The 15908-nt window shown below is 53.5% G+C and overlaps 1 protein-coding gene across 1 annotated transcript; it reads left to right on the top strand.

The window, feature by feature from the left end:
• Positions 1–1462: 1462 nt before the first annotated feature.
• P2RX1 (purinergic receptor P2X, ligand gated ion channel, 1) lies at positions 1463–13834 on the top strand. Its single transcript, XM_014953079.1, has 13 exons — positions 1463–1780; positions 4810–4957; positions 5488–5559; positions 6028–6097; positions 6397–6493; positions 6832–6912; positions 8800–8941; positions 9944–10074; positions 10652–10742; positions 11412–11477; positions 12129–12221; positions 12739–12786; positions 13341–13834. The coding sequence occupies exons 1-13, from the start codon at positions 1644–1646 to the stop codon at positions 13350–13352; spliced, it is 1188 nt and encodes a 395-aa protein (XP_014808565.1). The 5' UTR covers positions 1463–1643; the 3' UTR covers positions 13353–13834.
• Positions 13835–15908: the final 2074 nt, after the last annotated feature.

Here is a 15908-nt window from a genome sequence, read left to right as displayed (position 1 = left end):
GCTCAATCGCAGTATCAGCCTTCAATCTTATATGATTAGCATCAGTATTTTGTATTTGCTTTTGGCTCCCCGTTTGACAGCTTTCCATGTTGCTGAGGACTGGGGCGTTGGGATGGTGTCATGTCACTCGTAACGTAGGATCATCTGATTTTGATTCCCAAGGTTCGCCCAGAAAGATTTGGATAAGTGATGCATCTGCTTTTCCTCCCGTTTTCCCTATTGCCCAGCAAAGAGAATCGATTTGTTCCACTCATTTCACGGTTGTCAGGTCTGTAAAATATTGAGTCGACAGGTCAACATGATGCCAAGCGATGGGCAATTGAAGATGAAAGGTGATGATGTTAAAAGAAATGGTCCGGAAAGGAGAAATTTATTCCAGCAGGTTAAACTTTTCCATCTTTCCAAAAACATTTCTCCCTGCAGAGAGGGACCTTGTCCCAGCCTTGGTGGCCATGGGGAGCTTGTCCTTGTGGGGAATCCTGAACCTGCCAGGCTGTGGGTTTTTTTGGGGGGAAACATCCTCTTTTTCCCCCAGAAACAACCCTCCTCAGCCCCAGTGCTCTTTGACAAAGAGCTCATCCCCGTGGGGCTGTGCCCTAGAAGTTTCCTGGTGGGATGCCATGTGGGTACAGGGTCCCCCCATCCACAGCCTCTGTACTTTCTCCATCAATTAGCCAAAAACCCCACCAGAGTTTCCCACTGCAACGATGTTAGCCTCCAAATTTCAGTCTGGCACGTACAAATCTAGCCCTTTTCTCCTTGATCTTCACTTAAAGCAGTGCCTGCACCACCCGGCCTGAGCATCCCTCGCTGCGACCCAGGCTCGCGCTGACGGCCGTGCCTTTCAGGAAATGCTGGAAATGCTGAAAATGCTTCAAAACGCGCCCAGCCCAGCCCCGTGCAAGAGCTGGGAACCAGCCAAACCCCAGCTGGGCGGCCTCACGGCGGGAGGGGGCCAAGCCGGGCGCCTGCCTGCCCCTCGGGTCGGCTCCCAATTGCTGGGCTGGGGGATTCTGTACCCCCACCCTCCTCCTTCCCAACCCTTCTCCCCAGGGCAGCTTTTGGGGGACAGAGCAGGATGTGGGTTAGGGACAGGAACGGGAGACCCACAGCCTGTTGGAGGAGGAAAGATGATATCCCAAGCCTAGTTCCTCAAATCCTCTCCCAGGACACAACCCCCACCACCATCTCCTCCATCCCAACGTTCCCCCCCAGGGTCCCTGCTCACCCCAAGTGCCACCCGCAGCCCCTCCATCCCCAAGGAATGCCCCTGCCCGGGCGAGTGTGCATCCCCCACGGGCGGGCGGCTCCATCCTGGTGGCACGTGGGCTCGGTGACGGGGTGGCCCTGCACCCTCCCGCACCCCGTCCCACCCCCGGACCATGTAGGGCACCAGCTGCTCCCAGCCCAGAGCTTATAGGAAGAGGAAACCCAGTCCTCCCTGCACAGAGGAAGAAACCCGACAGCCCAGATGTGCACAGAGCAACGCCGATAGCATTTTTTATTATCTCTTTTTTTTTTTTTTTTTTTTTTTAAACTTCTCTCTGCAAACAGAGGAGTTGCTGGAGCGGAGGCGGGCACAGCTTGACCCACGGCACGGCCAGCGAGCAACGGGGAGGCTGTGGCACAGCCCCGGCGCAGCCATGGGGCAGAAGTGCATGGAGAAGTTGTCCTCCTTCCTCTTTGAGTATGACACCCCCAGGATGGTGCTGGTGAGGAACAAGAAGGTGGGACTGACCTTCCGGCTGATCCAGCTCATCGTCCTGGCGTACATCATCGGGTAAGGCTCCCCGGCGCCTGCTTTCCCTCAAATTAATGTTTTTCCACCAGGTTAAACAGCAACGGAGACGAAGGGGCTCATATATCTCTTATATCCCAATTTGCTGGGGGGGTTTATTGCTGATGGCTCCTCATTCCCCGGACACGGCCACTCCCGTGCTGCCCAGTGTCCCACCATGGGTCTTCTAGACAGCCACTCTGTCCCTGTGTCCTCCTCAGAAGCTGCTGGAGGCTCAGCCCTGCCCAGCTCCCCTCCGCACACCGGGGCCCCGGCTCCTCGCTGAGCCGCATCCAAACCCCGTTTGAGCTGCTGGACGGTGGCCTGAGAATCTGTTGTTATTTTTATTTTCATTTATATTAACTAAGAGGCAGCTGGGGCCAGCGCGGTGATTTGTGAGACCCGAGCGGCTCGAGACAGGCCCATAAATCTCCCCGTCCGCCGCCCCGCCGGGGAAGCAGAGCCAGCCCGGCGGCTGGGGCCGGGATGGATCCTGGCTCCAAATCCCTGCTTTGCTTGTGGGAGGCAGCTCCGAGAGCAGCCCCGGTGCAAGAGCAGCTGCTTTAAAAAAAAAAAAGGCAGCTCGGGGAGCAGGCGGGCTCAGGACGCGTGTCCTTGGGTGCCCTGGGGCTGCTGCTGTGATTCCATCCCTGTCCCCTCGGCGTGGGATGACGTGCCGTGTGATGGGATGTGATGGTTGATAACGGTGCAAAAATCTTTGCTGTGCCCCTGGGGCTGCTGTGAGCTCAGCCCTCGAGAGAGAGAGACCGGCACACTTCCATTGGGATGGAGGTTTGCAGGGAGAGGGGGTGTCTGGCCACGGACTGGGAAAAAAATGAGTATTTTAGGGGTGCAGGGTGGCTGGGGCAGCCCAAAGGAGAGGCAGTAGCTCCCAGGGCTCGGTACAAGTGAGTAGCTGTGGGGAGTAGTGGTGCCCATCCCAGCTTTTAGCCCAGATTCCCTGGAAAGGGGCAAAAGCTTCCCAAGGGATCACTGTGGGACCCCGCATTGCTCCCATCCTGCTCCCCAGCGCTTTGCCTCACAACGGTGATCCTCATCCCAACCTGCTGCCAAGCCGTGGTCTCAAGGATACTCCTCTGCAAAGAGGGTTTTGCACTGGCCCAGACTGGTGTTACTGGGAGCAGCACTGGCTCTCCGACGGGCTGAGGCTGTGAAGCCCCAGGGCTCCACCAAACCTGGCCGGGGCAGCCACTCCTGAGAATGGGGAACCAGCAGAGATGGTTGCTCAGAGTGGAGCTTCGTAAGAAAATGTGGCTCAAGCAACCAGGCTAAAACAGGACAGGCTGTCAGGAGGGAGCAAAAAGAGAACCAGCTCGGGGGTGAGGGTAGGAGGTGGGCATTACTCCAGCTTTGGTCCCCCTTGGCAGCAGGCGTGGGATGCTCGTGGGGATGGATGCCTGGCAGCGCTGGAGGGATGTGTGCCAGGTCATCAGCGAGGAGGGACGTGGGGCTGACCCTGCCGAGAGCCCCAGCGTTACCCGTGGGGAGCAGCTCTTCTCTCTGCTGATAACACGGAGATAAGGTGTTATCGCTGCTGCTCAGGCCATGCCAGGAGCTCCTCAGCTGGACGTCACTTTCTGGCTTTCATTTCCTGAAAACCTCTCACGGGAGGAGGCTGTGGGCTGAGCCCCAGGATGCGGCTGGCGAGGGACAAGGGCTTGGTGACTCTGCCACATCGGGGAGTGACACCAGGGGACTTTCACCACCTGGACAGGGCTCAATGTGGCCATTTGCAGCCCAATGGGGAAATGACGCCTTGTTTGCTGTGACCACAGCAGGGTTGGGGCAGCGTCCTGCCCTGCTGTGGGGAGGCTGTGTCAAAGTGGGGTGCCCACAGTCACCTCAGCCAGGGAGGGATGAGGTGGCAGCAGCAGGGGCTGCGCTGGTGGCAGATTTAGGGAAACTCCACCGTGGTGCTGCCCAGCACAGCCTCAAGGGCATCAGGGAAGCTAACCAGTGTCACCAGTGTAAACCAATATGGCTCTCTACCTTGGAGGAGGAGGTTGGAGCTGGTGGTCCCAGCTGCAGTGCTGAATTTCTCCTCCCATCCCCAGGTATTGAGGCAGGTGCCACCCCCTTGAGGTCCCTTCCCTGCTTTCACAAGACAAAAAGCACCATCCCCAAGATGTCCCCGTGAGGTCTGGCACCAACAGGGCAAACCTCAGGGCAGCACCTGGCGTTCCCCCCTGTTTTCCCCCATGCCCGTGGGTCGGGTGCCCAAGGATGGGCTGCGACACAGCGGGTGGGTGTCACAGGCTGTCCCACGGGGAGCACCATGCCTCTGTCGCGGCCAGCGGGACCGGTGCCCGCAGCAGCAGGGACAAAAACCAGATCTCTCCTTTTTTAGCACCGGGAAGGCTCCGCGCCGCCAGGAGCGCTACCCGAAATGGTTGCTCGCCCATGTTTATAGTCTCCCTGAGTCAGAGTTAATCCAGCAGCAGCTTGTTTATGCCATAGGTTAAATAGTGTCAGGAGCCGGCCCTAATGGCTGAGCGATGGGCTGGGAAACGCAGGGAGAGCAGTGTCCCCAACACTGCTCCCACAGCCCTCTTGCACCCAGGGCCACGTCTCCGTGGTTCCCTTTCTTGGATGGGAAATGGTGGCCCTGGGCATGGGCTCTTACCCCATCTTGGCCCTGGAAGCACTGATTTTTGGAGAGCGCCTACAAAACAGATCCAGGCAGGTCGCTGAGCCCAGCAAGCTTTAATCCCACATGGCCGATGGCCACCCTGCTCCATCTGCCTGCACCACCTCAACCACAAAATGTGTCCCAGTCCCCAGAATGAATCATCCCACCATGGAAGTCATGTCCTGCACCTACAGCTTGCCTTGGGCAAAGGGTGAGAGAGCCCAGCAACTTACACCTCATCCAGCTGGAAAAAATTTGGCAAATAATCCCCCAGGTGAAACTTGGTAGAAGAAGCCTCAGTCCACAGTGATGTGCTGGGACTTGGGGCTCCTGCAGGTGAGTGCTGGTGGCCATGCTTACCCCACTATCTTTCCCTGTCCAGGTGGGTTTTCCTCTACGAGAAGGGCTACCAGTCTCAGGACAGCATCGTCAGCTCGGTCTCGGTGAAGCTGAAAGGCCTGACGCTGACCAACGAGAGTGTCATGGGCCCTCACATCTGGGATGTGGTGGACTATGTTTTCCCAGCCCAGGTAAGGAGGCAGGGTGGGTGGGTTAGGCTTTTGTCCCAACGGCCGCTTTTCCCCACATTTTGGCATGCAAAAGGGCTCCTCGGTGTAGGCTTTCCATGGGCTAACCATGACGTGGTGTCCCTGTGGTGGAAAGCAGGTTGCTCGTGCCACAAACCTCTGCCCACATATCACTCCTGGGGAGCATTTAGTGCTTGGGACCCACCATGGTTGATGGAGGATCTCTGAGGCTGCCTCCAAAAAGGTCAAGGCTCCTCCTGGGCCTCCAGATGAGCAGCTCAGGCAGCAAGGAGGGTCCTCCACTGCCTCTGGGGCTGGTGGCACTGCAGCTCCCCAGGGGCCACCACCAGCTTCCTGAGCTGCGGCAGAGGACAGTGGAGGACCCAAAGTTAGGGAGAAAGGTGCCATCTGCCTGGATATGTCCCAGTGGTTTGGGTGTCCTGCCCCTTGCCCTAGGGAGGAGGCCTCTCCTCACAGAGACTCCATCGGAAAACACCGTGCTGGCTGTGAGCTTGTTGGCTGTGTCTCCACAGGGGGACAGCTCGTTTGTGGTGATGACCAACTTCATTGTCACCCCTGGACAGAAACAAGGAACCTGCCCGGAGGTAAACACGCTGGATTCCTTCAGCTGCTCCAGCTTCTGTATTTTAAGGGGGGATGTTGTGGTGATGACACTTGGGAAGGAGTTTTCCTGACCTTGAGAGGTTTAGTAAAAGCCTGAGCCTGACATCCCATTATGGCTCCTGGCTTGCGAGTGCTACGTGGAGGCTTTTATTCTGCTGGAAAAAAAAGGCCAGCATCTGTTTAAGTTTTCTTCCCTTTGAGATGATCAAGTAGAGCAGACTGAAGCCTTAAATAAAAGCATCTGCCTGGGGTTCAAAAAAAGAACTCCCCTCCTTTTTCCTGCTTAACCTGGACATCCTTGGTTGGGAAGGGGTGTATGGACGAGGCCCCGGCTGCAGCCGAGAGGCATTTTCCCCTGAGGAGAACGTTGCCTGGTGAGGCAGGAGGGACGGAGGGATGGAAGGTGCAGGGTGGGATGCTGAGAGGGGCTGTCTCCTCTCTCCAAACAGCTGCCGGATGCCGGGCCCTGCACGCGAGACAGCGACTGCAGCAAAGGGAAATACAGCCGCCAAGGACAAGGTACAGCACGCGTCCCCGAGGTGTTTCTGGCAAGACTCAGGGGGCACAGTGTGCCCACAGGGCTGGAGAGCCTGCAAGGAGGACCTCCTCTGGGCCACCAGCTGAAGGGAAACCACTGCCTCGAGCCAAAAGGCCACAATTAATTCCCCTTTTCATCAAAGGGCACCAAAGCCCTGAGTACTTTGTGCCTTAGATGTCTGTGGCAGGGCTGAAGCTCCAACCAGATCCCATCCAGCCCAGTGTGAGGCTGGGATTTCCCGCTATCCAGGGGTGTGAGCCTCTGTCTCTCCTCCCTACAGGGCTCATGACCGGCAAGTGTGTGCATTTCAACAGCTCTGTGAAGACCTGTGAGATCTTTGGCTGGTGCCCCGTTGAAGATGATGACCATGTTCCTAGGTAAGAATGATGTTTCCCCCCCTTTTCCACCCAGACCCACTCCAGCCATGGGTCTACCGAGGAGCCCAGTGGAGCATGTGGGCCCTTAAGCTCTCTTCCAGCCACCTCCCTGTGCTTTTGGGGTTTCTTAACTGAAATCCCAGCACCCAGCTCCCTCTCTTTCCCCTAATAAGCACTTCCTTGGGTCTTTTCTGAACTCCATTTCACTTTGAAAGGGGAGGGATGAGATCACCTGGGTCCTGCTTGTCCCAATTTGGATGAATCTCCACCAAATGGAGCTTTCCCTAGAGGCCAGAGAGCTGAGTGATGGACACATGTCAACACTTGGTTTTTTTCAGCCCTGCCCTGTTGTCAGAAGCGGAGAAGTTCACCATGTTCATCAAGAACAGCATCACCTTCCCCAGGTTCAAGGTGTCCAGGTAAGGGGAGGTTTGAGGGGGGTGGCTTCTGCTCGGTTCCCCCAGCTGTGTCCCTCAGGGGAGACCACAGGTATAGCTGGATTCTTGATATAGAGGATGCTGTCCCTCGTCAGCAAGCCCAGAACTACTCTAATAGCTAATCTGGTGATCAGTGCAGCAGAAATGAGATGTTTCCCTCCCAAATCTGTCCCACCTCAGCTGGTAGCTGTGGTTACAGGAAAGAAGGTTTCGAGAATGAATGTCCACTTAGTTACCCTCACATCATTCACATGAAAATACAGTTTCTCTGACTCTTCATTTTTCTTCTCCCTTTTCCTCCCTGAAGATAACAGTAAAATACTACATGGCACAGTGGGGTGTGAGAAACCAGGGCAAGCTTGGTACCCAAAAATGAGCAGAAACCCCTCTTAACACCACAGTTCCCAGCTGTTTCTGCAACGGGTTATAGGGTTGGTCCCTTCCAGGCAGCGCTGGAAACAGTGCACCAGGTGAAGGCACACATGTAAGAGGATTTGTGGTGACACTGATTATATATCTGATTTGGAACAAATTAACAGAAGCTATTTGTGCTGAAGAAGGTGGCAGCTTCTCTCTAAGCCGACCACGTCCCTGTGCTGTAGCCAAGGTTAAACACCCTGGCAAAGTCTCCAGCCAACCTCACGCTGCACCCCAAGAGGTGACCCCGAGGGGATCCCCCACCAGCAGGGAGGAGAGGTGGCAGCCTGAGCGAGGGGACATGGTGGGGGAGAGGAGGTCTGGGAGGCTGGCTGCTGTTGCAGGGGCCGTGCCGGAGCTGGCTGGGGTCATGGGGAAACTTCCTGCCTTTGATCACTGCTGCTGATTTAACTGCCAAGCATAAGCGATGGGACGGGGTTGAACGAGGCACAACTCTTACAAAACCATCTGGGTCGGGGAGGCTTCACAGAAAGACTATTTTAGGCAAAAGAGCAGAGCGGGGTGGAAGGCAAGACATTGTCCTTTCCTTTTCACCCCTTCTGGAGGACATAGCAAAGTCCAGTTAAATGTAAAAGCCGTGGGATGCAATATCCATTAAAGCCGTGGGATGCAATATCCATGAGCTGTCCCAGATAAAAACTGTTGGTATGCAAAGCATTGCCTGGCAGAGCCCATGGAGGAGCTGACATGCGAAGGGGAGAGGTAGCTGGGAGGGATGGTGGAGGCCACGGGAGGGTTTGCAAAGCTGAAGAATCACAGAATCACATGGGGTTGTAAGGGACCTCCAGAGATCATCTCCTCCAACCCCCTGCCAAAGCAGGTCCACCTAGAGCAGGTTGCACCGGAACTTGTCCAGGTGGGTTTTTAATGTCTCCAGAGAAGGAGATTCCACCACCTCCCTGGGCAGCCTCTTCCAGGGCTCTGCCACCCTCAAAGTGAAGAAGTTCCTCCTCATGTTTAGGTGGACCTTCTCATATTAAAGTTTGTGCCCATTTCCTCTTGTCCTATCCCCGGGCACCACTGAAACAAGACTGGCCCCATCCTCCTGACACCCACCCCTTAAGTATTTATAAGCATTGAATGAGAGAGATGGTTGCTAGAAGAGGTGAGGACAGGCAGACGTGTGCTGGGTTTGGGCAGCAGGCAAAGCAGCACACCCAAAGCAGAGGTGGAGAACATTTGCAGGAAAGAAAACAGCAGAGAGGAGGAGGTTTAGGGAAATGAGTTGCTGATGGGGTGGGAGAAACCAGGCAGGGCTGGAGGACAGGGCTCACTCTCCATATGTGGAGATCAGCGCATAGAGGGGGAGGAATCTCATCTTTGACGTGACCCAGCTTTGAGCAACAGGTTGGACCAGGGACCTTCAGAGGTCCTTTACCCCCCAAATTATTTGGTTATTCAGACTCTTTCTCACTCCCTTTTTATTCACAGGCGCAACCTGGTTGAGAGCGTCACCAAACAGTACCTGAAGAAATGCACCTATCACAAAGTCACCGACTCCTTGTGCCCTGTGTTTGACCTGGGATACATAGTGAAGGAATCGGGACAGAATTTTACCATGCTGGCTGTTAAGGTACTTCAGTTTCAAACGATGTTTCTTGCTGACGTGGGGAGGGGGACACCAACAGAGCAATCATCCCCAGGCCGTTGGGACGTGAGGGATCTGTTTTCTCAAGGACTCCCAAGGCAATGTCAGAATTAGCTCTTAAAGATTATGAATCTCCTTGGACATGGCCTAATATTCAAGCCTTTCTTGGAAACTCCCCTGTAAGACTGACAAGATTTGACGCACTGGCAGTAAATCCAGGGTTCTGTTTCTTTTAATTTGTGCAGTGAATAATGAGCTGCATGGCCAAATCCCACCCGATTGAGCTCACAAACCTCAGCTGGAGGTTGGTCACTGCAGAATACAAACTGCAGCCTGACCCCAGAAATGCAGCTTTGCCCAACGCTTCTCAGGGTGGTATGCAAGAGTATCTGCTATTTCTGCACTGCAGAGCCTTGAGCTGCCTTTGCAAGGCATTAAATAAAATCAGAGGTTTGCTATAGGTGCAAAAAAATATGATCCTCTGGGGAAGAGCTAATTACAACCTGGAGCGAGCTCAGGAGGGACTGGTTCATTTCCCAGCAGTGGCCACTTCTCTTAGAGGAAGTTTTCTCTGATTTTCAAAGGTTCATTTCACTCTCCTCTATGACCATGTTAAATTACCTTTGATTTTCCCTATGACATTAATGGTTTGATGGCAGGGTTAAGCTACAGGTGAAGGTGAATCTTGTGGGCAAAATGAGGCAAGGGAGGTCAAGAAATAAGTCTTGTTTCTCAGGACCATGCCTTGGGCACAGGGTGCTGGTCAGGAACAAGAAGGCATGAATTTAGCTGTGTATCCAGCATTTAGGGCAGAAGTGAGCACCTCTGCATAGGGTGATATATAGGACACAAAGCTGAGGCAGAGGTGGGGTCCATGTAGCCTTGACAGCCAGGACAAGAAAGGCCACATTATGAGGAGAGAAAGCATTTCTCCATGCAGATCAGATCCAAGGGGGGGCAACCTCATGACTGCCCTCTTGGCTGCAGGGCGGAGTGGTGGGCATCACCATAGACTGGAACTGTGACCTCGACTGGCCCGTCCGGTACTGCAAACCCATTTACCAGTTCCACGGCCTTTACAATGATGACAGTAACGTTTCACCGGGCTTCAACTTCAGGTAAGGAGACCCCTGTTAGCTCTCCAGGCAGAATTCAGAGGTGACATCTTTCAGGATCCCCCAGCACTCAAAGGATGGTGGAAGATCAAGGACTGTTCTTCAAAATACTCGTTACCTTTGCGGTGCCAGACAGCAGTGATCTCTATAGCATGGCAAAAAGTGATAACCCATCCTTTAACCTCAAAATTACCCCCTTGCCTTTCCCTGTACGTCTCCTCCCCCTTGCAGACTCTCCTGCTCAGATGAGCTCTAAGGAAGTCCCTTGAAAGATTGGAGATGGTGCAGAGTCATCTCAAGTGTTCCCACACTTGAAAGCATTCAGCCACAGCATGACATTTAGGCATGAGCTGCTGCTCTGTGTGAAGCTCCCACTAGTGCTGCACTAATACCTGCTGTCACGTAGCACTTGGGGACATCAGGTATCAGCACAAGCAGGAGCTTTAACTACAACTTGTAGGCAGGGAAACTGAGGCACAGAGGGGAGAAGCGCAGCCCACCAAGATCTTGATGATGTTGGGTTGCAGGGGGCTGTTAGACACCTTGTCAGGCCATTAACGTTCACCATCCAATTGGACAGATATGCCAAATACTACAAAGAAGACGGGATGGACAAGAGGACGCTCTACAAGGTGTTTGGGATCCGGTTTGACATTCTAGTGAATGGCAAGGTAAGGGTGGCCAGAGGCTGGGTTTCCCCCCGGATCCCCAGGGTGGTGGTGCCATGTCCTCAGGAAGGTCTTGTGGGGCCAGGAAAACCAGTGTGAGGGTTCTCCTTGGGTGCTGCCCCCCTTTGACAGTGGCCCTTGGGAAGTGCTGGGGAAGGGAACACAGAGGGGAAGCCCATTTTACAGGTCACATCTATCAGCTGCAGTTCGGTCAGTGGTTTTGTCCCCAAAAACATAATGATGGGTTGTGGGGTGAACTGTGGAAAGTCAAAACCTTTTACTGATATTTCCAAAAGCCGAACATTTGCATTTTTCTGTTTTGTTTTTTATTTCCCACTGGGAGAGGAGGCTCCTTGTGTTCCCACTGGGAATATTTAAAGTGTATACTTTTTTTTTCAACTTTTTTTTTTTTTAAATTAAAAATATAGGAAGCAAAGGGATTTTAATTTATGTCAGCCTAAAAGCACCCTACCATGCTTTTCTGTTTGACCAATCAGCTTCAAACCAGCTCTTACTCAGCTCCTGTTTCTCTCTGTGCTGTGGTTGTGGTTTGGGTTGCTGCAAAGCGCTTTACGTGGGCCCCAGCTACAGCTATGGCACCCTGGCACCCCTCCTTTTTTTTTCCTCTGGGTTGATTGTAACATATCACCTATTTTCTCCAATTTTATTCAGGCAGGCAAATTTGACATCATCCCAACCATGACCACAATTGGCTCTGGAATCGGTATTTTTGGAGTGGTAAGTTCAGATTTTTCCAACCTCTATATGGAGACTCTCAAATTAGTCTCCTTCCCCGTGGCATCCGTCGGGAAGTGTCTCTGAGCTGCAGTGAAATACTGGTTCCCACTCGGGCAACAGGAGATGGGGGGGAAGGGGGAAAGAAAGTGCTCTCCTGCCTCGCTGGCTTGGGAAAATAGATTCCTGCTGGCCACCAGCTGATGTGAATTCTGCTCGTGAGAGCTGCTGCCCTGACAAGTGAGGGGAAGGCAGACCTTCGTGGCAGGGCCAGGTCTTGGTATCTTGATAGTTTCAAGTTAGAGCTGGTACTGAGGGGGTTTTGGAGATGCTGGGCAGTATTTCATGCACGACAGAAAACCAGCATCCTATTTGGTTTTGGTTGTTAAAGATCTCAGCGTGACCCAAAGGGTGCTGTGCTCTGCATATATCTAAAGTGGAAACAATTTCTGTTGATTTAAATTGGCCAGTGTTGAACCCAGAGCACTTCACTCCTGTCCTAAAATGGATGTTTGGGGGCTATAAGCTCTTTAGCAGCTGCCATGCTGTGGGTTGAAGCAAAAGTGACCCTAATTTGTGGGGCAAGCTGGAAGTACAAGGTGGCAGAGGGGAGCTGGGAGGGCAGCTCTGACCCTAACTGCATTTTGACTTCAGGCTTCTGTCCTCTGCGACCTGCTCCTGCTGCATTTTCTCCAAGGACGGGACTACTACAAGCAAAAGAAATTCAAATATGCTGAACAGGAGCCTGTAAGTAATAACACGTCCCTCCCCTGCGGAGGCTCTTGCTGGGGGTGTGTGTGTATGTGTGCACGGGTAATGAGGCTGTAACACAAACAACATTTATATTGAGGAGCAACCAGGCGCCTTCCTGAGGTCCTGGAAATCCTGAGCCCTTGGGACTGTCAGAGACTGGCACCCAAGAATCTCCTCTCCTAAATAACAGAGATCTTCTGTGTGACTCACTGTTAATAGCTTTATTGCCTCCCTTTATCCCCAGATATTCCACTATCTGGTAAGATTTGCATTGCTTTAAGCAGACCAGTGCTTTAGCAAACTGGAAAATGTCCCCTTTTCTGAGAATATCTCCATGACCATGGGATGCTTTGCGGCCTTTCCTAGGATGTGAAAACAGCTCCCTTCAAATTCATTTGAAAATAAGCTTATACATTGAGGGTTAAAGCTGTTGTTCAACCATATTTTTCCCTGGCGTTAGAAAGGGGCAGATCTGTAAAAGAATCATTGTTTTCTCTTGTTTAACCCCCAGTCAAAGTCGCATAAGAAGGAAAAGGAGCTGGACAACACGCAGCGAGAGGTGAGTGGTGTTTCCCCAGCCCCGCTAGCATATGGCTGGCAGGAGTGAGGGCTCTGGGTCTCAGGGCTCTCCCGAGGTCCCCAGGAAGGCAGCAGGGCTCCAGGGAGGCCTGGAGGAGGTCTGAGCTTTGAGCTGTAATGTCTAACCTGGGCTCAGCATTTATGGCCTCAAGTTACACCAGGGGAGGTTCAGGCTGGATATTAGGAAAAATTAGGAAAAATTTTTTTCACCAAAAGGGTTATCAGCCATTGGACTGGGCTGCCCAGGGAGGTGGTTGAAGCACCATCCCTGGAGGTGTTCAAAAGACAGGTTGATGTAGTGCTGGGAGATATGGTTTAGTGATGGTGTTGCTTTTTGTTTGTTGTGCGGGTGTCTATTTTTGTCAAAGTTAGGTTGACGGTTGGACAAGATGATCGTTAAGGTCCCTTCCACCCTAGAAGATTCTGTGATTCTGGGTGCAGGATGTGGGATTGATGTCACACCTTCCATGCCCCCTAGAAGAGGGGCAGTGGGTGGCAAGACACCAGAAGTCACTGTGCTCTCTCTCTTGGCAGAATCCCCACTGACCGACAAACCTGCACCCTCTTCCTCTTCCTCCTCCTCTCCTAAAACACCGTCATCACCCTCTGTCACCAGCCTGTACCAGCCCCAAGGCCAGCAGGAGCAGTGTCCAACACCGGCTTGTGGGAACATGGCACCCAGCAGCCAGGGCAGGGTCCGGCCGGCCCGACCCCCTGCCTCTGGTGGGACACGCTGCGATGCTGTGGGTGGGTTAAACTAAGGGACCCTGCTGCGGGGCACACTGGGGTCTGCAGGACCCACCATCACACCCTGCCTGGTGTGTCGGGGCTGTGCTGGAGCATCCTGCACCCAAACCCCCGGGGAAGGAGAGGCAGCGATGCTCTCCCCGGTGCCAAACTGAGGAGAGGAGGAGGGAAGCAGAGCTGGCAAGAACCATGCCCGGTCCCTCAGCACGGAGAAAAATGGCTATTTTGTAAGGATGTATTTTATTAAAAAAAAAAAAAATAAACCTTTAGTTTTTCTACTACATCCCTTTGCCGTGGGGTATGCCCTGCTTTTGGGTGCTGGGGGGGTTTGTGCATGCAAAGCCATCCTGTAAACGGGGCTGGAGCGTGGGGCCATGGGCTGAGAGCAGGCTCCCTCAGCCTCTGCCTTCCCCTGCAGGGCCCCTGGGCCTCCAGCCACGAGCAGGGGCTGTTATCGGGGTTGTCACTTGGGTTTCCTCCTCAGACAGGCCGGCTGGCGCGCTGCTGGCCATGGAGACCAGTGCCCTGTGCCAGCTCTGCCTCCTGCTGCCCATGCTGTCGGTGGTAGCCGGTCAAAATGGACCTTCTCGGTGGTAGCCTCTCAAACCAGCTCTTTGCTTCCCAAAACGAAGCCTCCCCTCTCTGCTAGAAGATTTGGACTACTCGGCACGCGCGGTTGGAAATCACCGCCTGTACCCACCTCGCTACGAGCAGCCCCTGCCCCGTGCTGCTGGCTCCGTGAAGTTCTCTGGGATGCATCAGCACGGACTTTTGGCACAGTCTCTCCCTGAAGGGTGTTTTGCAGCCCCCCAAGGTAATTTTGCCTTGATCACTTCCAAACTGAACCCCAACTGCCATGGGGAAGTCAGTAAAGACTCTTACAGGATCGCTCTGCCTGTGATTGATGGTGCTGAGAGTGGTGGGGAGCACGGACCAGAAGCCTGCAGGATGGACCCACCATGCTGGGCTCGTAGGGACACAGAGGCACACGCCACAAACAGTTGCAGGTGACATTTGGTCATCAGCTCAACAAACATTGCAAGCCATACATTCCCCGGGAGGAGATTATTTGCTCTCAGAAGGATGCCTCAGCTTCCACAGGAAGGGTTATGAGGTTTTTTTAAGATTATCCCTTTGGCTAAATTTTTCACTCTTTCTCGTGATCATAAAATCATAGAATGGCTTAGGTTGGAAGGGACCTTAAAGTTCCAAACTCCCTGCCCTGGCCAGGGACACCTCCCACCAGACCAGGTTGCTCCAAGGCCCCTCCAACCTGGCCTTGAACCCCTCCAGAGATGGGGCAGCCACAGCTTCTCTGGGCAACCTGGGCCAGGCTCTCACCACCCTCACAGCAAAGAATTTCTTCCTCAGATCTCATCTCAATCTCCCCTCTTTCAGTTTAAAACTGTTTCCCCTCGTCCTATGGCTCCAGACCCTGATCAAGAGTCCCTCCCCAGCTTTTCTGGAGCCCCTTTAGGGACTGGAAGGGGCTCTAACATCTCCCTGGAGCCTTCTCTTCTCCAGGCTGAACAATCCCAACTCTTAGTCTGTCTTTGTAGGAGGGGTGCTAAGATCATCTTTGTGGCCTCCTCTGGCCATGGTCCGAGAGGTCCATGTCTCTCCTGTCCCCAGAGCAGAGGGGCACAATCTCCTCCCTCGCCCTGCTGGGGATGCAGCCCAGGATGCAGTTGTCTTTCTGGGCTACAAACAACACCCTCAAGTCCTCCTCCTCAGGGCTGCTCTCCAGCCATTCTCCACTCAGCCTGTATTTGTGCTTGGGATGCCTTGCTGGCCCGTGCAAGAGAGATGCCAGGTGCTGATATTAAGTATGAGAGAAAGCTCCCTGGTCTCTGGAGGAGTTGTGGTGCTGTAGTGAGGGCATGGAGCTGGTGGCATCCCCATGCAGCCTGTGCTCTCCTCCAGCGAGGTGAAGCTTGGCCGCGGTGCAGCTCTGCTGCTGCAACCAGCAGAGGGGACTGGAAGACCATTTCACACAGACCTGCCTGAGGAAAATTCTCTTCCCAAAGATCCGAGGCAGCGAAGGGAGAGTGTTCAGGTAACCTTTCACACCCACTTAAACCTGGTCAATCTCCAGTCGTAACTTAAAAGAACCAGCACGGGGCTGCAGGTAGAGCAGGAGGTTGTTTCTGCCCGCTTAATCTTTCAAACTGCTTGTAATGCAAAGCCCCTATTCTTTCCTAGGAAGTATTACAAGGCAGAATAGGAAATTAGGAAAAATGCTACTTGTAAATGATCCCCTGTAGCTGCTATTCCAAACCTCTGAGCTGGGATCTCTAGAAGTCCCAAGACTGCTTTAAAAATCATGGGAGGTGTTTATTTTCATCTCCTTGCTTG

The sequence above is a fragment of the Calidris pugnax genome, unplaced genomic scaffold (assembly GCF_001431845.1).
Source record: "Calidris pugnax isolate Ruff unplaced genomic scaffold, ASM143184v1 scaffold133, whole genome shotgun sequence".
Taxonomy (NCBI): domain Eukaryota; kingdom Metazoa; phylum Chordata; class Aves; order Charadriiformes; family Scolopacidae; genus Calidris; species Calidris pugnax.
The sequence above is the reverse complement of the archived record's forward strand: the minus strand, read 5'-3'. Positions and strand labels throughout refer to the sequence as shown.

Excerpts from the sequence above, each read along its gene's own strand:
- P2RX1 (XM_014953079.1), top strand. The coding sequence starts at position 1,644 with ATGGGGCAGAAGTGCATGGAGAAGTTGTCCTCCTTCCTCTTTGAGTAT. Across the intron at positions 6,913-8,799 it reads CCCAGGTTCAAGGTGTCCAG|GCGCAACCTGGTTGAGAGCG; the intron begins GTAAGGGGAGGT and ends TTTTATTCACAG. Across the intron at positions 11,478-12,128 it reads GAATCGGTATTTTTGGAGTG|GCTTCTGTCCTCTGCGACCT; the intron begins GTAAGTTCAGAT and ends TTTTGACTTCAG.